At 41.0% G+C, this 23,759-nt stretch overlaps 1 protein-coding gene and 1 long non-coding RNA gene across 19 annotated transcripts in view; one reads left to right on the top strand and one right to left on the bottom strand.

Annotated features, from left to right (window-relative positions):
- The window catches only part of RUFY3 (RUN and FYVE domain containing 3), an 84,298-nt gene that overhangs the window by 11,935 nt on the left and 48,604 nt on the right, over nt 1-23,759 (top strand). The window contains exons 1-2 of one of the 17 annotated variants that reach the window (XM_082726313.1): nt 4,250-5,104; nt 22,385-22,438. The exons of 12 other annotated variants lie outside the window; for them this stretch is intronic. In XM_082726313.1, the coding sequence (XP_082582439.1) occupies nt 4,927-5,104; nt 22,385-22,438 (232 nt within the window). In that variant the 5' untranslated portion in view covers nt 4,250-4,926. Of the gene's footprint in view, nt 1-4,249; nt 5,105-14,249; nt 14,313-22,384; nt 22,439-23,759 lie in introns of those variants that run through there. 4 more of the 17 variants (XM_082726315.1, XM_082726314.1, XM_082726317.1 and 1 more) reach the window with 4 other exon arrangements.
- The window catches only part of LOC309862462, a 37,814-nt gene continuing 32,702 nt past the window's right edge, over nt 18,648-23,759 (bottom strand). For both annotated transcript variants that reach the window (XR_014310533.1, XR_014310534.1), the window contains one exon: nt 18,648-18,845. This is a non-coding gene — a long non-coding RNA (uncharacterized lncRNA). The remainder of the gene's footprint in view (nt 18,846-23,759) is intronic.

The raw sequence follows: 23,759 nt of genomic DNA, 5'->3' as shown, positions 1-23,759 counted from the left end.
TTCCCTCTCTCTCTCTCTGCCTGCTTCTCTGTCTACTTGTGATCTCTCTCTGTCAAACAAATAAATAAAATCTTAAAAAAAAAAAATAAAGAAGTCCTGGAATAAGTCGTTTTAGAAAATAATTCCCTTCTTCATTTATCTTTTCACACTACTGATTCTATCAAGTGTTTTGCATAGGCCCTAAGTTAGCAGATGAGGAGGAACTCGGTTATTTTCAGCTCTTTTCCTCAGGTGGAGGTACGGTCAGTAGTGTATCCTTCGTGGTGATCAGGAAGAATTTGGTTTCAGCACACAAAAGGGGACGTCTGTGCTGGGTTCTCAGTGTCTCAGAAAATACTTACTATAAACCTGACCAGAATGTCAGTGGAATATATGGTTTGTAAAGCGTGAAAGCTAATAAAAATTTCCTCTTCTTCTAATCTTAAATTTGTTGAAATTAATATTTGGGAAATTTTATGGGGATGGTGCCTCATATTAAATTGGTTTTGCTTTTTGTTTAGTTTTTATTTTCCCTAATTAAAATTTAATCCTTGGGTTGGAGTGCTGACATTTCAAGGCATGAAAGAAAACATGGACTTTGGTTTGGGGAGCGCCTGAGGGGCACAGTTGGGTAAGCATCCAACCCTTGATTTCGGTTCAGGTCACGATCTTAGGGTTGTGATTGAGCCTAACATAATGGGCTCAGTCTGGAGCCTACAGCCTGCTTGGGATTCTCTCATTCCCCCTCTCTCTGCCTCCTCCCCTCCAAAAGGCAGATCATGATTTCAGATATGCTGCTTGCTAGTTGTGTGATCTTGGACCAGTGATTTGGCTCAGCTTTGGTTTTGTATGTAAAGAGGTGATACCAGTATCTGCTTTGCAGGGTTCTTGTGAGGCTCTGATACAGTATTTGTAAAGGACCTACAGGAAAATAGAGGTTCAGTACATGATAGCTACCTTAAATAATAATTTTTCCACATTGTATAACAGGGACATTGAGCATGACAAATCAGTCTTCCTCTTATAATAGTAGCTGAGTAAATATTCTTTAAAAGGAATGTGACTTCTGACTTTGACATGTGAATCTCATTTGCTTTGAATCAATTACAATGTGGAAAATTTGAGCTGTGTAAGCAGCTAGAACATAGTATTATTCAGATCATCACCTTGGATTTGAATTTCACTTAAGCCTGTTAGTTCCATTTTAGGGCCACAGGCTACACCTCAGTCTTCCTCACAACTACCTTACAAGTATGTGCCTTTATTCACAGGTAAGAGCAAAAGAGGAAAAAGTTCCAAGGTTTGTCTCACTGATGACTTAATGGTATCTTTACATTCTGAGCTAGTACTAAACAATGTTCAGAATTATTTTTATTAGTTTAAAATAGTGCCTGTTTTCATAGTGAATTCTTGGCTTGTGAACAATGAGAAACTTCATGCTGAAGATTCCGGGGTGTTTACCTGCAAGCAGATACGCTTTAAAGAGTGGAAATACAGGATTTCCTTCTTACCCATGGTTCTTATTTCTGAAATGACTGCTAATACCTCCTCCAGCTGATAAAAAACTAAAAGCTAGCTCACGCAGGAAGGCTTTTCTTTCCCTTCAGCTTCCCTCCTGGTGTCTTCTCCCCGGAGAGAAGGACCTTTGGCAGGAATATTGACCAGGTTTCTCTGCCATTGACCAAGAAGTTCTTGTTATGCTGGTGTGTTGCAGTCAATCCCTCTGTGTTCAGAGTGAGTAAATGCTTCCTGGTTGGTTGGTAAAAAGATTGTCATGGTTTGTGACAGGCTCAATTCAGGTATTGGTGGACCCAGAACATGTCCCAGTATTCAAATTTCTTTTTGTTTTCACCATTCTGTATCTTAAGAATGTATCAGTGACCTACAGTGTTGATGTCATGTGTACAGATAGGCCGGGCTCTTTGGCATTGCGATTCCCGGAACTATTCAGTGTAAGTTTAATTTAAAGGTTTTAACAATTGCTTACGAGATTTTGAAGTATTGCATAGCTTAAAGTGAAACTATAACCTATTCCCCTTAAAGTTTTAATGTGTAAGATGGAAATGTACATAGCTAGAAAGGAATCAGCCCGTAATTAAATGTGAATGTGTTAAATGAAGACTTGTGTTCAGGATTTGGATACATAACTCTGCCTCCTTGGAGAGGTGACCTTGTCTTACTGCTGCACATACTGCTGGTATGTGGAATACTCGTAGTGAGTATTTACTGGAGGAATAAATGAATGACTGAATAGCTCTGGGTCCAGATGTAGGATAATGGTGGAAGAGATTTAAATAGAAATGAACAAACCTAGGATATTTCGTTTTCCTTACTTGCTCATTTTCTTCCTGATTGTAAATGATCATACACGAATATACATTTTGACATTTACCAGTATGAGAAACGCCTGTTTATCTACAGTCTTGTTTTTAGCATTATTTATTTGAGATCAACCTCAAATTAAGATGAATCATTTATGAAATTTTAATATATATGTAAATGTAATATATCATGCATATATATTGTATATAAAATACAATTATAATAATATTCAAGGAGAATTTTTTTTAGTTTTCAGAAATCAAGGTATCCTTCTGATGAGAAATCTTCAATATGTAATAAATCTTAGGATATATTTCTTTAAGTTAGAGGTTTCTCCTTAAAATCAGATCCTTAGGGGCACCTGGGTGGCTCAGTGGGTTAAGCCACTGCCTTCGGCTCAGGTCATGGTCTCAGGGTCCTGGCATCGAGCCCCCCATCAGGTTCTCTGCTCAGCAGGGAGCCTGCTTCCCCTTCTCTCTCTGCCTGCCTCTCTGCCTACTTGTGATCCCTCTTGCTCTGTCAAATAAATAAATAAATAAAATCTTTAAAAAAAAAAAAATCAGATCCTTAAATAGAACAGACACTTGTTTTCAGTTGTCTAAAACATTTTCAGAGAAAATCTTTATCATGCCTTATCTCGTCGTTTATGTGGCTCAGAAAGCAAACACCTAACTTGGAGCTACCAAGGTATAAATGCCTTATTGGATAATACAGTAAGTAGATAGGTGTGTGGCTGGGTGAGTTGGTTGGCTGGTTTAGGAGAATATGATAATATGCCCTTGGGATATTCCAGGATGAGAGGCTTTTAAAAATATAACATAGCTTTATCTTCTGACTAGAAACATAATACAGGGGCGCCCAGGTGGCTCAGTCATTAAGTGTCTGCCTTCCACTCAGTTTGAAATCCCAGGGTCCTGAGATCGAGCTCTGCATCAGACTCCCTGATCGGAGGGAAGCCTGCTTCTCCCTCTCCCACTCCCCCTGCTTGTGTTCCCTCTCTCGCTGCATCGCCCTCTATCGAATAAATAAATAAAATCTTAAAAAAGAAACATAAGGGTGCCTGGGTGGCTCAGTTGGTTGAGCGACTGCCTTCGGCTCAGGTCATGATCCCAGACTTGAGGATCAAGTCCCGCATCGGGCTGCCAGCTCTTTGGGGAGTCTGCTTCTCCCTCTGATCTTCTCTCTCACGCTCTCTCTCACTCATTCTCTGGGGCGCCTGGGTGGCTCAGTGGTTTGGGCTGCTGCCTTCGGCTCGGGTCATGATCTCAGGGTCCTGGGGTCGAGCCCCGCATCGGGCCCCCTGCTCCGCAGGAAGCCTGCTTCCCTCTCTCTCTCTCTCTCTCTCTCTGCCTGCCTCTCTGCCTACTTGTGATCTCTGTCTGTCAAATAAATAAATAAAATCTTTAAAAAAAAAAAAAAAGAAACATAAGACATACTTTATGCAAGCACTTGGTAAATACAGCAGCATCAGAAGGGGGAGGGTGCCATTAATTGGAAGGGATTTTGCTTTTTTACACCATCAAGTTTTTTTTCTTGCACTTCTGTCCAGTCTAGAAAAGTCAGGTTTATGTACCTTGGGGAAAGAAATTATAAATGCCTTAGAGTATGATATTTAACTTGAAAATCCGCCTTAGCTTTTTCTTAAAACACCACCTTTGGCAGAGTAAAGAATTTTAATAGCGAGGTATATGAGAATAAGAGATGAGAGGTGAATTGTGTACTCGTTAAATTAATCTGCCTCTTTCCCCATCTTTGCCGCGGGTACCACCCAGTGTTCATTGTCTTCCCGTTATGCAGCCCTTTTATCCCGGAGCGGGGCAATGGATGAGGATCTGTGCCTTGTGTTATGTCTGATCACAGTTTGACTAGCACAGTCTGGAAGTGGGTTGTACAGGATGAGAACAGCAGCCTAATTGCTCTCCCTGCCTCAGCAGCATCTATAAAGCATCCTGGGAATTGCTCGCCCCACGTTCAGAGCAGCTGGTCACATGAGCCTGGATTTTCAGTTCAGTTCATTAGTCAGCCATTTTGGTCAACACCCTGCTTACTGCGCACAACCAATCCTATTAGAACTCAGCATCCCGGCTCATCTGAGCAGATCCTGGAAGTGATTTCTGCAGTTCAGGATTTTTTTAAGCTCCATTGAAACTATTGGTTTATTTTTCGGGGATTTTTTGTTTTTGTTTTTGTTTTCTGGGGGTTTTTTTTCTGCACAAAGGAGGATTTTTCACTTACTCATGCAGAGGCCAGTTTTTTAAAGCCAGCGAAGGTGGCATCGGCTGTGCGGGATTTAAAGCCTATAGCTCAGCTGAAAAAGGTGGGGGAAGGGAAGATCCAAGGAGAGAAGCTAGGAGAAGACCAGGCATCTTCGTCTTTCGCTGTGTGCTAGGAGCTATCGATGAGAAAAGATAGTACAGAATTGTTTATCTCGAGCAGTTGGTTCTTAAACCGTAAGGCATTTTTCCTTGTGTTTTGTTTGAATCTCCCCCACCCCTTTTCTTGAGAGCTTTGTTCCAGAGCTTTGGATTTGGGGTTTTTTTGGTGAGGAGGTTTTATTTATTTTTGTTGGGGTGAGTGTGTGTGTGAGTGTGAGTGTGTGTGTGTTGTGGTCCCAGCTGAGTCATCATGTCTGCTCTGACGCCTCCAACCGATATGCCAACCCCCACCACTGACAAGATCACACAGGCCGCCATGGAGACCATCTACCTTTGCAAATTCCGAGTGTCTATGGACGGAGAATGGCTCTGCCTGCGAGAGCTGGATGACATCTCACTTACACCTGACCCAGAGCCTACCCACGAAGGTATGGTCAGATCCTGTCCACTAGCGTCTCACTAGCATTCTCATTGTTACGGTAGGCTGGGAGGGTCAGGGACAGGTAGGGAGGGTCAGGGACAGGTAGGAAGAACCCATCCTCTAACCGTTTAGCAACCACGGAAACCTTTCATCCTTACCTACTACCCAGTTCCCCTTCTCTACTCTAGGGGGAAAAAATACTTTTTCCCTGCCGAGAGGTATCCTTTCAAAAGATGCTGGTGCCTACTTAGAGTTCTTTGTCTTTAAGAGAACATTTGAAGTCACTCATCACATTGGGCCCTAATTGATAAGGAAGACGCTATTAATACTGATTATGTACTAAGATATTATGGAAATGGCAGTAATTCTTAATAAAGTAAGTTAAGACAGTATGACTATAAGATCGTACATGACATAATTGAGACACTTGGTGTTTTACCAAGAGGCATCAGGGTATAATGTTAAACAGGCTATGATACCTAGAAATTATTTGGTCAGACATTATCTTTTTGTAATAATGTGGACTATAGATGAGAAAGCAGTTTTACATTCAGTGCTTATTGAATGAATATGGATGCTTTAAAAAGGATAATGCTTTGAATAGGTTAAACGTGATTAATAAGGTAATCGCTACCCATGGGATCTATTGGCCATTGCTTTTTTTATAACTTATTTGTGGTAACTGTGATGACCCATTTGAAATTTCCACGGTCAATACCTTTGAGACTTTTGTGGTCGCTTAACTTGTGACTTTCTCCCAGAACCTTTTCTAAATTATCAGAGGTTTTCTGCTTGTACCCCTTAATGCTCCTAACTCAATGCTGTAAGGAAGAAAATTAATTTGAGTCATAGATGCCAATATTTGTTTCTTATGTAGTGGCTTCTTAGCTAGTGTTTTTTCTCTAACTTTAAAATAATGAAGACAGAAATATTTAGAAATGAGGAGAAATCCTTTATCAACATCTGCCTGGTATTTAGGCATATCTGCAGAATAGAGAGCATGAGGTGAATTGCACATAGCAGATTGGGTTAGGGAAAAGTGGTTCCTTGCCCTTGACCTTGTATTGCAATCTTATCATGACTCAGATCTCACCTTTTATTCCGAAAAGGATTTTATTTTCCCATTTGGGCTTAGCCTTGAGAAGGTTTCAGAGAGGATTAATTTCACAGAACACAAAGCAGTCATTTCAGTGTGTCTTGCAGGGCGGTGTTTCAGTAGTTTTTAAGGCCCTTTGCACCTTTTCACAATTGGGTTTTCAGTTGGGCAGCTTCCTTTGGCTCTGAGTCTCAGACTCAACATGCACAAGGGTTGGAAAACATCAGCCGGAATTTCACAGAAAGCCGGTATTGTTGACAATGGCCTCCAAAGGTTTAAGAATTTTAAGGAAAGAAAAACACATTTTTAGAAGGCTACCAAGAAGTCTATGGCGAATGCCTCCATTTTCATATTTTGTTTTCAAAAATATTCTCATCCATCTTGAGCAATATGGAATATGAAATACTCCCTTAATTATAAAACCCAGTATATCAGTGTCTCAAAAGTACTTTTTATCAATTTTAGTACTTTGACTTGTATTTGTTTCTTGAACAAGATTCCTATGAGTGAGCAAACTTGAGCTGTTTGGTTCATGTAAGCAATTGTAGTGGTGCCGTATGAATCCTTCAAGGGGGACTCTATGAATATATATATTCATTGGAAAATATACCTGAGCCCAAACTAAGCTCTAGGTGGCACATTCTTTGATGAAGGAAAATAGACCAATAGGGAGTTCTTAACGCCTTAGAACCAACTATAGAGGGTGTGGAGGAAAACAGAGAAATGCTGTCATTGAATTTTGGAGTTTTGCCTTAAATTGGGCAAGAGAAACAACAATTTCAAGTGATTAGAAATGGAAATAATAAAAGAAAAGTCCAGGCACAGGAAGGCATCTAGGTTTAGTGATCTAGGAAACAAGGCGGTCCTTTACGGGGCTTTTATTTCCTTTCTCTGCTGGCTGACTCAGGATGTCTGAATAGTCATTCGGACTCAGGAAGTGCCTGCTTCGATATTAGTGCCAGTGGTGATTATTAGGTATAATTTAGCCATCACCAGGCCAGTGGTAATGTGAATCTCACCTTGTTGACAAAACAGAGCACTGGTGCCTGGCCACGCAGGAGTGTTCACACTGTAGTTCCCACTGACTCTCTGATGGAAAGCTCTCTGACCACACACGTCCTGCAATGAGGTGTTCTGACTCTCACAAGAGAAAATGGGCAAAAAGCAGAATATACCCTCATAGGACGATAATCTATGTTACGTGTGGCCTCAGCAGTCGAAGCTTTGCAGTTTCTAGCTTTTGTTTCCCAAAAACAGAGCTCCTCGCACCTCTCACTGTGCACCCCAAGTACAGGCCTAGACCTAGAGTTTCTGCCTAGCTTAACCCTTAAATGCATGGAATGGAAGCCTTCCTTTCATTATTTCAGCGCTTATTGGTAGCCAAGGAGGTGGTCTTTCAGTACACTTGAAAAAAAATTTTTTTTTTTAAAGATTTTATTTATTTGACAGAGAGAGAGAAATCACAAGTAGGCAGAGAGGCAGGCAGAGAGAGAGGAGGAAGCAGGCTTCCCGCAGAGCAGAGAGCCCGATGCGGGGCTCGATCCCAGGACCCTGGGAGCATGACCCGAGCCGAAGGCAGAGGCTTTAACCCACTGAGCCATCCAGGTGCCCTGAAAAAAAAAATTTTTTTTTAAAGATTTTTATTTATCCATCTGACAGAGAGAGATCACAAGTAGGCAGAGAGGCAGGCAGAGAGAGAGGGAGAAGCAGGCTCCCTGCCGAGCAGTGAGCCCGATGCGGGGCTCGATCCCAGGATCCTGTGATCATGACCTGAGTTGAAGGCAGAGGCTTAACCCACTGAGCCACCCAGGCGCCCCTTTAAATTTTTTTTGAAGGTTTTATTTATTATTTATTTGTCAGAAAAAGAGAGAACAATGGGAGGCAGTAGGAGAAGGAGGGTCCCCATGGGGGGAGCCCGATGCAGGACTCGATCCCAGAACCCTGGGATCATGACCTGAGCCAAAGGCAGATGTTTAACTGATTGACACCCAGGTGCCCCTCTGTCCACTTTTTTTTATAAACCAGGAGGAAATCTACGAATCTATGATTTTAAGTGGATTTCCCCTAAAGATAGGAGCCTAGGACTAATTCTGCAGGAGAAGAGAGGGTGCAGGAAAGGCTCCATTCAGTGAGTGAAACTGGGCTACACACCGTACATAACAAGGCGATCATCAGGCAGATGTAGGGTGAAGGGGGCCATTTCCAGCAGTACCTGGTGAGCTGGGTGAGCCAGAGAGTAGCGAGTAGTTAGTACCGGTAACTTTCTCATTGTAGGTTAGGAGGACTAAGTGAGATAGCTAATGAAAAACACCCTATAAATGTTAGTTATGTGTGTAGTAGTTATTCACGGAACCATAGCTTGAGATGCAACACATTCTTAAACACACTACCAATTTAATGTATATTTCTGTTTTTATGGCTAACTCTTTGGAGCAGTCTAAACTAGAAGTTTACCAGATAGACTAAAGTAGTAGTGAGTAAGCTTAAATTCACGTTTTAGCATTGTCCTTTCTTAGACCTCCATAAACAGACAAAAAATTGGTTAAAAGTATAATTCAGTTATCAAGCAATACTTATTTTTCTTTTAACCTTTTACAGAATGGGAATCTGATGTTCAATTTAATACAATAAAATACACCATCTGGTTACAAAGACATCTGTAGGCTTTGAAATTACTTTTTTGACTTAGAAAGCGTCCTTTTCAAATGCAGATAATAAGAGACAGACTATGGAAGAAGTGGTCTGCAGGGCAGACGTGGTGATTTCCAGGTCAGAGAGTCGTGTGTGATGGCAGACCTCATCCGTGCTGTGACCGCGTAACTCTGCAGTGTCCCTGATGTTGCACGTTGCTTTAGGGTTCATCACAAGAGCAGGCGTTACTGTCATATTTAAAGAGGTGGCTTATCTGACACATCTGCAAGTGTAGTAGTGCTGCTGCTCTGTATGCGAGGATGTGTTTTGGCCCGTCTGTTGGTCAGAAATATTTATTGGCCGTCCCTCGGTGCAAAGTCTGGTTCTAGGGACTAAGAAATTGATAGCCCTTCATGCTTCCCAAAGGACAGTGCGGGTGCAGATTGTGGGTACAGATTTGTGATCAGGTTTTTCCATTCAATAGGAAATACTTTACCAAAAAGATATATTGGGGAGTACTCTACTGATAATATAAAATAATCGAGGAAAAATCCCCTAAAGATGTAGGAGAAGGTGTTACTCAGTGACTACGGGAATGTCTGGTGCTGAGATAATCCCACTGACATTTACTAATAATGTACTTTTACTCATTAATATGACCGCACCCTAGTATAACCCTGTCCTGCTTGGGGAGCTACATATGTTTTCATGTAAAAAGTGCATGTCCCAATGGGCATTTTGGCAGAGAAAGCCAAATGGCTGTTTACCAAGAAACTTCATAGCATGAATTCACTGTAGTCTAGTGCAGGGCTTCCAAATGTAGGATCCTTGATCTTAAAAATCATACATAAAATTTTATATCTTTATTTTTTTCTGGAAGAAAAATCCTTAGTGTCCATTTGAACCCCCCACAAAGGAAAAAAGTAATACTTTAAAAACTCAGTTTTTTAATCATACAGACCCTTGGTCCTTTATTCAACATCGTTTAAGTATCCTACTTACCATTTATGCCCCACACCCTACCTTAGTAGGTCCTAAGGTACAGCACAGGGAACAAGTCCAGTCCTCTGTATTTTCTGGACTTACTGGCAAGTGGGGGGGTGTGGAGTGGGGTACTTCAAGCAAGTAAAATGATAGTCATTGCAGTACACTGGTAGAGTCAAAAATCTTACTCCAGGGAAGGTTTCCGATTGAAGTAATGTTTGAGGTAAGACCTAAAATATGCGCAGGAGTTACCTGGGTATTAAGTGGAGGCAGCGGGTATTGGGCGTTGGAGATGGTGAGGAGACAGTACTCTCAGAGACCCAAATGCCAGAACTGAAAGATTTATCAGTATATATTTTCAGCCCCTTTCCAAATTTCCTTTCCAGGTAAATTTCACCTCTAACCAGAAATATTAATAAAGCCACATGTTCTACTAGAAATAAAATGTTAGAGGTAGTGATGAAATAGCAGATTTTTTTTTCTCCTCTGATTGTGCATAATGTTAATTTTTTAACCATAAAATCTTAAGTGTTTTAACAGTGAATAAGTGTATTATGTGTGTGCATTTACTCCTATACTTTAACAAAATGAGCATATATTTAATAGTATAATATGTGAATTTTAATAGCCCTCCTACATAAGACTTAATAGTCATTTCTCTAAATTATTAGAAAAACAAAACAACTAATACTCTTATTTTATAAAAAAAATCAGATTTATTTTGTAGATGGTTTCATTTTTAAATTGGAGCTGTTGGACACTTCTTATAACAAAATTCTTTATTGGAAGTAGGGAAAACAGTAATAAGCTATTAAATCCTGAACAAAACTGTGGGGTCATCCATTTATAAAAAGCCATTTTTTTTTAAAGATTTTATTTATTTATCTGACAGATAGATCACAAGTAGGCAGAGAGGCAGGCAGAGAGAGGAGGAAGGGAAGCAGACTCCCTGCTGAGCAGAGAGCCCGACGAGGGGCTCTATCCCAGGACCCTGGGACCATGACCCGAGCCGAAAGCAGAGGCTTTAACCCACTGAGCGACCCAGGTGCCCCTATAAAAAGCCATTCTTAATGGTAAAAAGTTTAAACCAACTATTACTCTTAATATTGAATCCTAGTAACATGCAGATTTTCTATTTTCACTTATTTATATGTGAACATTCTCTTACCTTTTTGATGATAAACATGTATTTACTGAGAAAATGTTAAGCATGCAGTGCTCAATGCTTCTTCTGTGAAACTAACTGAACTTGATGAAAAACCAAGCCTCCAGTTATTTTTATAAGTGAACGTGTTAATCATATCAAAAGCATCACTTAACTATATAAATCAGCTCTTTGGCATTTAATGCAACACATGTATACACACAAGGCATCTGGCTGTTACAGTTTTCTGTTACGGTTAAACAAGCAAAGAGTGCTGCGTGTGTTGGGGCGTAAACGAAGGATATCTGTGTTGTGTTCCACTACAAAGTCTTTAGTTTTGCCTTTCATTCTCATTTCTAAAACTACCAGGAGCCAGGAATGTCACATCTAGATTCCTGCACCTACTTGCAGTTTTTCTCCAAACCCATTTTTCTTCCTCTACTGATTCATTCTTCATAAAATTGCCAAGAAGTCTTTATGAAAGGAAACTTTTTGTTCTTGTACAAGAGCCCTATTTCGGGCAGCCTTCTCTGCTCCATGTGGAGTAGTCCTGGGAAGGAGGTGCTGGGGTTGGGGTGGGAGGAGACGTTATCACCTACTGAGTAGTGATTTTGTGCCAAGAACTGTTTCCTCTGAGTAATAGGTATGTAGTATCTCATTTAATCATGACCGTAATCCTTTGAGCCAAAATATTATTACCCCCCTTTTACTAATTGACCCTTGGGCATATAGTCAGTGGTAGAGCCACAGATCAAATGCAGGGAGCCACCATTCAGCCAGAACTCAGTCAGTGGAAGTCCAGCGACAGACCTGCATGTAATCAAGGACATCTTCCCCGGTGACATATTTCCAGCAGTTTTGCACACCATTGTTCATAGCATGGGCCAGCTTAAGTCCAGTGAACGTCAGAAAGAGGTCAAAGCATGTCTTTTGGCGTATGCTTGGCGATTGCCATCAATTACATCGGAGATTATAGCTTTTATCCACTTGTTTTCATTTTCTTCTTTCCACTCATTTTTATGAAGTGCATGAAAATACTTACATGATTGCGCAGATACTACCAAACAGCACAAAGGGCACATCGCTGAAACGGTCCTGCAGGCAGGAAGAACCTTTATGTGCTCAAGTATCCAGTAGATGTACGAAGTGAGGTGAAAAGGTGCTGTGGTAAGAGAAATGTTCATGATTATGGATCGTTTGAAATAGTCACTGCGTTGACTCTTTAGTCTTTAAAGGCCAAGTATTTCCATCTCCCTTTTTGGGTAATTTTACTTACCTGGTGTGTTTTGGTGTGTTTGTTTGTTTGTTTCCAAACTCCCATTCAGTACTTAACGATTGCAGCCAGCGGGTTGATTCTCGCTTCACCAGGACCCTGATTATTTTTTTTTTTTTTAAGATTTTACTTATTTATTTGACAGAGAGAGATCACAAGTAGACAGAGAAGCAGGCAGAGAGAGAGAGAGGGAAGCAGGCTTTCTGCTGAGCAGAGAGCCCGATGCGGGACTCGATCCCAGGACCCTGAGATCATGACCTGAGCCGAAGGCAGCGGCTTAACCCACTGAGCCACCCAGGCGCCCGGACCCTGATTATTCTTGATGTTACACTTTCTCTCTTGAGATTCTGCATGCTGGCATCAGATCTGGAACCGGGAGGCCCCTTGACTTCCTTCATCCACAAGACCTTCTCTAGCATGTGCAACACTCTTCATCTCCTGAATCGTTGGGTACCGTCTGTGCCACTTGATTGAATGCGCTTGGAATCATTCTCCAATGATGAATTTCAATCTGTGTGATTCCTCATTTATGAAATTACGTAGAAAGTTCTTTGGGGCAAAACTCTTCTTTTGCCTCCTTCAGAAGGCCTCATGTTACTGTGTACTGTCTATGGCAGCTGTCCAATGACACACTTTGGGTGAACTCAGTGATACCTCCTAACCCCAACAGATGATCAGTGGTGAAAGAAAGGATTATTGAAATACCTTCCCTCCATTACACACAGTTTATGGTTTTTTTTTAGTTTTTTAATTTAATTTTTTTTTAGTCATTTATCTTCTATTCCAGACTCACTGTATCTTACCTAGAAAATTGAAGTTTAGTGTAACATAATAATTTGTTATTGTTGTTTTCTGATATATCCATGACTAATACTCAGTGCTGATGAGAGTATAGGAACACTGGGGTGTGGTCTCTGCTGGTAGGCATATACATTAGTGCAGACTTTTTGGAAATCAGTTAATCACTGTGAATCAAGAGCCTCAAAAAATTAACTTCCAGTGATTATACCAGACATCCATCTTCAGGAAATAATAGAAATACTGATTAAAGGCACAGTTTTATGATTTACAGTAGCAAAACGTTAAAAAGCAGCACAAGTATAGCTGAACAGGAAAATGGCCCAATAAATTCTAAAACATCTGTACAACAGGCACTAGAAATGGTGTTTTTGAACAATATTTAATAGCATAGGTTATTGTTTAGAATGTAATTTTTAAAAGCTGTCTCCCAAACTACATATACTGGTCACAGTTTGTTTTACTCACCACAAGTAAAACAAAATGTACCAAAAATGTTAAAAGTTATTCCCTCTGGATAGTGGAATGACAGGTGATTGTTAGGATATCCTTTAAACTTCTTTATGTCTTCCAAATATTCTAAAGAGGATATATTATTATAATAGGGAAAAATGCTATTTTTTTTTTAAAGCGGAAAGTAAGCTTTTTGAAAACTGTAGGCGTGCGGTCACCCATCTGCCCCGTACTTAGGAGTACTTTCCATAACAGCTTCACATATCCACGAAAAGGAGCAGTTGCCTGAACGCAGGGCTAGTGCTTTGAATTCTATCGTCAGTGTCATTTTTGCATGTGCATGTGTTTGAGTTTTTCCACGTCATAGGCCTGTGTTTATTCACTGGCGTGCTTTGTTTTCAGAGCTCGGTTTCTGAAAGCTCCGTGCCGTGCCCAAGGGTGACCACAGGGTCTAGACTCGAGTGCATTCAGTACAGTATTTGATTTATTCTTTTCAGAAGGGTTCAGAAAAGAAAAACCAAATTGAGAGGATTCTGGTTTTTGTAGAATCCCGCTCTTGCTGTTTGCTTTTGATATGGCACAACTTTCGTAATCTGTCCTCGGTGAGATTATGGGAACGTTTGCTGCCAGCAGCCTGGATGGCCTCAGATCTCTGCTGTCAGGGTCTCCAGCTTGTGACCGCAAGTGCACCAGGCGGTCTGTGTGAACTTCTCCAAGTGCGGACGTGGTAGCTTTCAGTACCCTCTCAGAAGCTTTACTGGGCAAAGTTCTTTGGACAAAGTTCATCCCTCCTTGTTTCTCTGCTGTGGAATAGCTTGGCTAGTCATCCTTTCAAGGTAAGTTTTGCCCAACTTTTATGAAGTCTTCTCTGGGAGAGAAATCTCAGCAGAGCTGTGTGAAGCCTCAGAACTGACCATCGTGCTCTCCGTAAAATCAGCTTTTCCTGGGGCGTCTGGGTGGCTCAGTGGATTAAAGCTGCTGCCTTCAGCTCGGGTCATGATCTCAGGGTCCTGGGATCGAGCCCCGCATCGGGCTCTCTGCTCAGCAGGGAGCCTGCTTCTTCCTCTCTCTTTGCCTGCCTCTCTGACTGCTTGTGATCTCTGTCTGTCAAATAAATCAATAAAATCTAAAAAAAAAAAAAAAAAAAAATCAGCTTTTCCTTCTCATTCCAGTTCCTCCCAGCTCCTTCTTGCCCTGCGCTGGGGTCCGCTTCCGTGCGCTGTCCTTGATCACAGTGACTCGCCCTCTTCCTCCCTATTGGCGAGCCTTTCAGGACCTTTCTCAGAACAGAGCTTTTTCTTTTACCTTTAATTTGTGCCTTTCTTAATGGAGTTTACATTAACTCTTCTTTGGGCTGTCAGCTTCCATGCCAGGTCATTTCCTCATACCCTAACCGCTGACGTATTATCATTTTCCAGATGTGAATCTGTGCCAGATAGGTAAGTGCTCAGTGAGGGAGCTCGATTAGAATCCGGCTGGTCGGATTCCAGACACGGGGACCTGTGAAGCTTGGCTGGGAAGGGCAAGGGCTGTCATCTGAGAGACCCACAATGTTCTCTGCCCTTCGGGTGTGCTGTATTTTGGTTTTTTTGGCAGTGCCTCCATTTGGGGAGAAAAATAGAAAGTATAATAAGGCACAGTTTTCCATTATGGCTCCCCCAGCCCCCCACCAGTCCACTATGACTGCTATGAAGTACTTTTTTTTTTTTCCCCAACAGAAAGCAAGATGGACAGCAGGAAGGCAGGGGAGGGGCAGAGGGAGAGAGGGAGATGCAGACTCAGCAGGGAGCTGGATGTGGGGCTCCATCCCAGGACCCTGAGATCATGACCCCAGCCGAAGGCGGATATTAATCAACTGAGCCACCCACGTGCTCCTGAAATACTTTTGAGTACAGAGGAGTAATATGAAAACCTGTTCCTTAGAGTTTTTCACATTTGAACTTTGCTGGAGAACAAACAGAAAGATTTGATGAGCTTGAAAGCACTGTGTAGAGGGACATAGAAAGAGATTTGTTGACAAATTGGCCCCTAAGTACTTATTTTTCATTATAATTAACTATTCCCAAATAAAATGTATATGTCAGTGTGCTGAAAATAATGGAGGGTTTTTAAGAAAGTGTGTATATGTTATTGTTATGTACATATGTATTTTATGAAAACTAACTCTATTTTTCTAGTTATATAAATGATATATTCACACTGTAAGAGTCATAGAATACAGAAGAGTATAAAACACAAAATCGTAAAATTCACCTAAAGTTCTAGCAGCTATGGATAACCACAGATAAGATTTAGTAATCAGATTCTCTTTTTTCATTAATACGTACAGAGTTCACTTACAAGCTCACACAGATTTTACATGTAAAATAGTATCATTCCTGTGTTGTGTGACCTGCCTTTTTTCCTCCATAGTATCTTTCCACATCAATAAATAGAAATCTGTATCACCTCATTTAATGTCTTCCATTTTTTGGATATGCCATGATTTCTTTGACTTCCTTGTTACAACTTTAGGTTGTTTCTAAATTTGGCCATCACTGACGGTTAGGGTACATCATTATGATTATAATTTGAGCACTTTACTAATTTTCCTTTTGAGATAGGGAGTTTTTGAGTCAAATAGTAAGATATTTTTGTTTTTTAGACACATTTCCCCAAGCTGCCATAAACATTAAAAAAAAGTCTTTAGTAGCATGGTATCTTGAACTTGCATATTAGCTACTTCGCAACTCGTTTTTGCCTTTCCCTTCTGCAGTTGGTTGCGGTTTCTCACAGTACTAAAATCTGAACTTTCCAAAGGAAACAGTTGTGTGTGGGGTTTTTTTTTTTTTTTTTAAGGACAATTGATTCAGCAGCTATAAACTGCATGATTGTATTTTATCTTTTTTCTTTCTTTAAGCTAATGACAATATCGTAAGCAGAAGAGAATGAATTTTACTGTTAAAAGTATAATGAGAAATTTCACGATTTTCTGTGATTGCTGGAGTCTGTTTTCTGGGGTGAACGGCTGCTGGGATTTCTCCTTTCTTCTAGAGCTATAAAACTTAGCATGTGTTTGCATTTTTTTTAAAAGATTTTATTTAGGTCACAAGGTCACAAGTAGGCAGAGAGGCAGGCAGAGCTGGGCGGGGTGGGGTGGGGGGAGCAGGCTCCCTGCCAAGCAGAGAGCCCAATGCGGGGCTTGATCCCAGGACCCTGAGACCATGACCTGAGCTGAAGGCAGAGGCTTAACCCACTGAGCACCCAGGTGCCCTAGGATGTGTCCTGCGTTTCATCTGAGAATTCCCTAATGTCTAGTCCTGTGGGCAGCAAGCTTCCCAGTTGAGGATATCAGACTCCTCGTGTTTATTTCTTGCTATTCAGGGAAGGCAGCAGAGGGGCTACTGATGTGGGGGTTCCCCTTTTCCTCATCCCCTCGGTCCCTATCAGCCCATATCCTCCCCAACCTTCCAGTGTCCCATAGCTGCTCACCCGACTTAGGAATCTATTATATCTTATTTCTCCAGTACCAGTCCCTCTTTATCTAACGTCACAGTTACTTAGTTTTCCTCAAGGGCAGTGTGTCTAGGGATATTTTCTGTGTGTGACTTCTGTACAAATTGCCTTAGTAAAATCCTTTGCTCAGCCTACATACTAAGTAATAAATGGCTCAAGCATTGTTAACTGTACTAAGAAAGCCTGTATTTTTCTTGTGTCTTTCTCCTTTCACACAGAATACTTTACTTCAACACTTCTGGTCACCAAATATGTGTGTGTGTATGTGTTGGGGGTTGGGAGGAGGTGCTAACACCAAGCAATTCTGACACCAGCTGGGTGTCCTGTAGTTTAACTCAGTTCTGACTCTGTCCACCTGGAGACAGTGTCAGATCCCACAGGTTAAGGGCTCAATCCTGCAAAACTGCCCCCCACTCCAGATACTAATCACAAGTAGTAGATCCCCAGGTTACCCACAACTTCTGTCCAGCTTCTGTCCAAATCAGAGACTCCCATGACTTCTTTCCCCTTAGATTCAGTTATTTGCTAGAACAGTTCACAGAACTCAGGGAAACATGCAGGTTTGCCCTTTAGTAAAGGATATGATAACAGGATACAGATGAACAGTCAGATGAAGAGATACATAGGGAGAGGTCTGGGAGGGTCCCAAATGCAAGAGCTTCTTCCCGGTGGATTTGGGGTGTGTCACCCTCCTGGTATGGACACGTGTTCACCATCTGGAAAGCTTTTAAACCCATACTAGGGGGATTTTGTGGCGCTTCCCCAGATAGCATGATCGGTAGACTCCGTCTCCAGCCCTTCTCTCTAAAGAAGTGGGAAGCAGGACGGAAAAGTCCAAGCTTATAATCGTGGCTTGGTCTTTCTGGGCTCCAGCCCCCATCCCGGAGCCCACCCCAAGTCGCCTCATGAGAACAGAAGTGCTCCGAGTGCTGTTATTACTTAGGAACTCGCAAGGGTCAGGAGCCCTGTGCCAGGGACTGGGGAGGAAGACCAAACAGAGATTTCTCGTTTAAATCACAGGATCGCAGTCGCTTCGTGTTACTTTTTTCAGGATCATTTGTGTTTCTTCGGTGATGTTTTTGTTTTTACTCTACTGTGGAGAAAAGATAGATCTTGACCTAAATTACTAGTTTATTAGAACAAAACCTCTTAGCATTTAAAAAAAACTGCTTTGGCAGTTCCTGTGCTAATATTTGTATTACCAAGCTAATTGTGTGCTTTTAGTTTAACAGCAGCTCCTCTGATAAACCTGTCGTTTGGTCTGCTTATGTTGACTTGTTTTTTCCACCACGTTTAGTACTTATTTTAGGGTCTTTTTTTTTAAATCCCACTCTATTTGCTTTCTTAATTATGGCAGATATACTTAGAAGAGTCCAGCTTGTTAGCCAAATGAGAATACAGGGCACATGTTGGTTTCTTGTAAAGGCAAAGTCGACACAATACCTAAGGAGTGTGATTTTTTTTTTTAACTATATTTTCTTTTTTTTTAAGATTTTTTATTTATTTATTTGACAGACAAGATCACAAGTAGGCTGAGAGGCAGGCAGAGAGAGAGAGGAGGAAGCAGGCTCCCTGCTGAGCAGAGAGCCCGATGCGGGACTCGATCCCGGGACCCCGAGATCATGACCCGAGCCTAAGGCAGCGGCTTAACCCACTGAGCCACCCAGGCGCCCCCTTTAGCTAGCTTTTATTTTCACAAAAGTCCTTTAAAGAGTTATTTATGATCAGTGGTTGGGGCTTCAGGAAGATTTTCCCCCAAGAAACTGTAATATACTTTGTAAATCAGAGCCACCCAGCCTCAAGGAGACGGTGCAGCTTGGTTGCATTTGTCTCTAAACTTGACTGTAATTGGGTTGTCTATAGTAATGACATTCCTGAAAAAAAAAAAAAAAAAAAAAACATGTATCAAAAAGAGAGCTCTCATAGCCCTGGACATGGAAATCATGGAGAAGCACTTCGAGCTCTTTCAAGCTTTGCTTTGCTTTGCTTGCTTGCTTTCTTTCTTTCTTTCTTTTTTTTAAGATTTTATGTATTATTTGACAGAGAGAGATGCAGCGAGAGAGGGAACACAAGCAGTGGGAGAGGGAGAGGGAGAAGCAAGCTTCCCGCTGAGCAGGGAGCCCGATGTTGGGCTCCATCCCAAGACCCATGGATCATGACCTGAGCAGAAGGCAGACGCTTAACAACTGAGCCACCCAGGCACCCCTCATTCAAGCATCTCTTAAGAGAAAAGGAGGTTGAGGTGCCTGGGTGGCTCAGTGGGTTAAAGCCTCTGCCTTCGGCTCAGGTCATGATCCCAGGGCCCTGGGATCGAGCCCCACATAGGGCTCTCCACTCAGCAGGGAGCCTGTTTCCCACCCACCCTATGCCTGCCTCTCTGCCTACTTGTGATCTGTCAAATAAATAAAAATAGAATCTTAAAAAAAAGAGAGAGAGAGAGAAGGAGGTTCAGATAATTCTCTCATCCAGAAAGAAAAGATGGAATTACACAGGGCCCAAGGCCTGTGAGAACAGTGGCCCCAAATCTTTATCCATATCAGAGCCAGGGCCCCTTCTACCAGACCACACTGCCATTGCCACCAAGCAAATATTTGACAGTACTACCTAATCAGTCTGCTGACTTAGTCATTCTTAGACCTGAAACAGAACCATATAGCCCAGAAGATAGTTCACTGAGCCTCAAATAAGCTGTGCTTCCCAATGCGGGGCTCTCGTGTGGTTCCAGCCTTGTCTCTTATCTCTTGACTTTGAAAAATGACTTTGTTCATGTGCATCTCATGAATGTGGTAGGTACAGCATTTCTAACCATTTAATCCAAGCATCTAGAGTGGAGGGGTGGTCCTGATGTTTCGTCACCAGACTCAGGGCACTACACACGGTGACAGTCCATTTGGCATTTCCAAGCTCTGCAGCTCCTTTCCTTGTCAGTTAGTGCTTTGAGTGGGAACTGAGGCTGTTTAGCTAGAGTAACTTTAGAAGGTCCCTTTACTATTTCACATTTACAGTATGTATTTGATATGGGTCTGATTGCTACAGCTCTGAATTATGCACCATCGATAGAAAACTTGTAATGCAGGCCTCTCTTCTGTAGATCATTGTTCTCTGAAATTCATGAATAGGTATTGTATGACACAAAGTTATTATAGATTTTTAGATCAGGCAAAACATGCTTGAAAGCAACCAAGTATTATCCCTAATAAAAATGCAGTGTTCTGGGGGGAAAGATAAAAATTGCCTATGGTACTACCATCTTCAACTCATGTATTTAGATACTTCCATTGTTTTAATAACTTGACCATATTCCAGAGGGCATAATTTTTTTTAATATTTTATAAATCCTTCTTTGAGACAATTATAAAAGAACATCACAGTATCCATTCTTTATTGTAATGAAATGCTGAGCATGTCATGGTAAGTAGAGAACAACTTTGGAAGGAGAGAAAAACACCTTTTTTAATCTTTCGGGGGGAGGAGAGCTCTTTTAAATTGATTCCATCTCTGACACTCGTAATTTTTAAATTTTGTTTTTAAAGCATAAAAAAATATATATCTGATTGGAACAGACTGGGAAACTGCTGTAGTTGGGACACGGCAAGGGGAAAGTCAGAGAGACCCCTTGTACTCAGCACCCCTCCCTAACTGGAGATTTCTTTTCCAGAGTTCTTCTGTGCACAGGTCTTGGAGGACCTCTGTATTTTGCTTTGGTAACTAGGTAGACTTTTATTAGGTGACAAATACAGTTTATAGGTAAAGAAAATGTAGGATAAAATAGGAATATTCACCTTACTGACTTTCACAAGGTCAACATAGCAAGCCTTTTTTTTTTTTTTTTAAGATTTTATTTATTTATTTGACAGAGATCACAAGTAGGCAGAGAGGCAGGCAGGTGCGGGGCCGGAGGAAGCAGGCTCCCGGCTGAGTGGCTCGATTCCAAGGCACTGGGATCATGACCTGAGCGACCTGAGCTGAAGGCAGAGGCTTCAACCCACTGAGCTACCCAGGCGCCCAAACATACCAAGTCTTTGGAGTAAACTCATGTGATAGTTAAGATTATATTCTTGTAATTCTGTAATCCTAGGTAGTATAAATCTGTAGCAGGAGATTCTACTTGAAAATGATATTTTAACATTAATTTACTCTAAAAATAATAGTAACTAATGCTGATACTGTGCTTTTTCCATATGAAACACTATCTTTATTACATATATATCCACAATTGCAGAATCCAAAAAAGCTCTGAAAACCAAGCATTTTTCGTAAATTTGCCTAGACTCATTTGGTGCTAAAACATGACCTAAATTTATTTGAGGCTATTATAGACATTATTCTTTCCTTCTCCCTTTATTAGTTATTTATTATTAACTAAAAATTAACCAATTAAATTACAGTGATAATAAACTGGTGAGAAATGATAAATTCTTTTCTAAGATCGTGATTCGGTGTTATTGCCTCAGACCCTATGGTAGTTTCTGTGGTATATTTTTCAGGAAGGAAGGTTTATTGTGGACAAAGTATCCTTTGCCCATTTTCTCATTTTCATTATGCTTCACCTTCTGACAATTTCTCTTTATTTGCTGCGTATTTATACATGATTTTGTGTTTACATATAAATATTGCAATAGTGTACAATATAATAGCTTCAGAATAACTGCAGGAGAAGCTGGTATACTTTTCAAAAAATTTCCATAGGTTTCCAAAATTTATTTTCAAACAATCATCCTACAGCTTTAAGACACAGAGTACTATTATATTGTAATCTTCATGGTCTTTTCTGTCCTTCTGCCTCATGTGGAATATTCTATGTACAAGAACATTGAATTTGTAGTAAAAGGAGAGAGTACTTTTATAAGTGATTTGTCTTCAAAGTAGCATTGTCTCCTTTGTTTTTGATCTGGGGAAGAATTGGGGGGATGGAGGGCTTTGGGAAAGGTATTTAGATTTTTCTTTGCTTGTTTTAAGAAGAGTCACTAGTTTGTATCATGACATTTGGCCTAGTCTAAAAAGCATTCCCTTGTTTTCCAGCTTCACTGAAGTGGTCAAAACAAACGTTGAATGAAATCAACCTTGTGTGCACTTAAAAGATACCAACAGACTAGTCTTGATTTTCAGTGGAAAAAAAAATCTTTTTTACTTTTTTGTGGGATGTGCATCTTTGTTATCTCTTACTAGAAATTTTGAAATTATTTTAGCTTTGAAGCAGATTTAATAGTCTTAGTTGATATCTCTGCTTAATGTCCTCCTCCTCCGATGTTCCCAGCCCCTTTCACTGTTAATCTCTGGGTTAAGCTGAAAGCATTCTAGGAAATCTCCCTTTCAGTTATCCCTTTTGAAACCTTGTTTTTAATAGCACTTTTCTTTCTTGGCTTGCATGACATTTTATCTTTCTTTTCCTTTCTTTTTGCCGTTTGCAAAGACTCTTGGGAGGATTTGACAGATTTGGTGGAGCAAATGCGCGATGATACAGAAGGTGCGTGCCACACCAACATCTTTCAGCTTTTTTCTTTCCTCTTTTTCCTTTCTTTCTTTTCTTTTCTTTTTTTAATTTCTAACCACCTTTTGATTGTTTTCCATAAACCAGACTGTCTGCTTTAGGTTTTGTTTCTCATGGCAATAACTGGAATAGTAAGAAATATTTGCCAGATTTTTCCAAACAGGTGCCTCATTTGAACAGGGTTAGGGTTTTCAGAGTCTTACATTTTAAATCTTTCTCCTTGTGGTTCCAAGCACAATGTCACAAGTACATGTTTATGCTGTCCCTTTAAGATGTTTGTTGATATCATGTTTTAAGGGGACTTTATTTCAAGTTATATCAAATTTTTCTATGGCTTTTTGTTTTTTCATTTATTTGTTGGGAAGATGTAAATCCTTTTATCATTCATGAAAGTATATATTCCTGTGAGTTCCACAGTATCAGAAACAAGACAGAACCCAGGAATCTGAAGTATCCAGTCTGGAATGTTGTTCAGATTTGCAGATTTCCATAGAATTCAGCACTTTCAGCTTGGTCCTGTAATAGCATTACTTTCTGGTGGAATTACTTCCAAGAGTAGCACCTATGTTCCAACATATGAAGGCTCCCCACACCAAGAGTTGTTTCTTCTGTAATCGGCATCTAACTTTAGGGAGCTTGAGGTAGTTTACATAATTTATAATAAAAATAGAAAAATTGAAGTTTGGCTCCACTTTAGTGTATCATTTTATGTTCTCCCACTTTGCCTGGGCCCTGAAGGTTCCCCAGCTTCAGCACATAGACATCCCCTGGCCTGTGGGCAGACCGAGTGGCCCTTTCACTGCCTGTGCGTGAGGGCATCAGCCTCCTCTCCTGCCTTGCCTCCTGCAGTGTTCCACCGGGAGCATTTAACGCCCCCCTCTCCCCCCCTGCATCCTCCCCCCCGCTCAACACACCTGTCAGTCCAGATGGGAGCATCTCGAAGGAAGTGCTCCGTGACAGCTGTGGCCCACATTCAGTTCTCCATTCCCCAAGCCTGCAGGACTTGGAGCTTGAGCCATTTTACTTGTTCTTCTTGTGTGTTTATCGTCCCTAGTTTGAGTGTAAAATCTTTCTATGTCTTAAACTTCTCAGTGTCCCGTGAGACCTGGGGTGGTACTGTGCTCAGTCCCTTTGGTCATACCAGACAAGACTACCCATGCCCAGTAGTATCTTCTTCATCATTGTACTTCGAATGAGTAAATTATTCTAAGTTTCATCTCATTTCCTATAGTGAAATTGTGTCTTTATTCCAACTTTGATTCTGCTTTTATTGTAACTAGTTGTGTGTAATTCAGTG

Source organism: Mustela nivalis (assembly GCF_964662115.1).
Source record: "Mustela nivalis genome assembly, chromosome: 4".
Taxonomy (NCBI): Eukaryota; Metazoa; Chordata; class Mammalia; order Carnivora; family Mustelidae; genus Mustela; species Mustela nivalis.
Note: the sequence above shows the minus strand (reverse complement) of the source record. Positions and strands in the feature narration are given on the sequence as shown.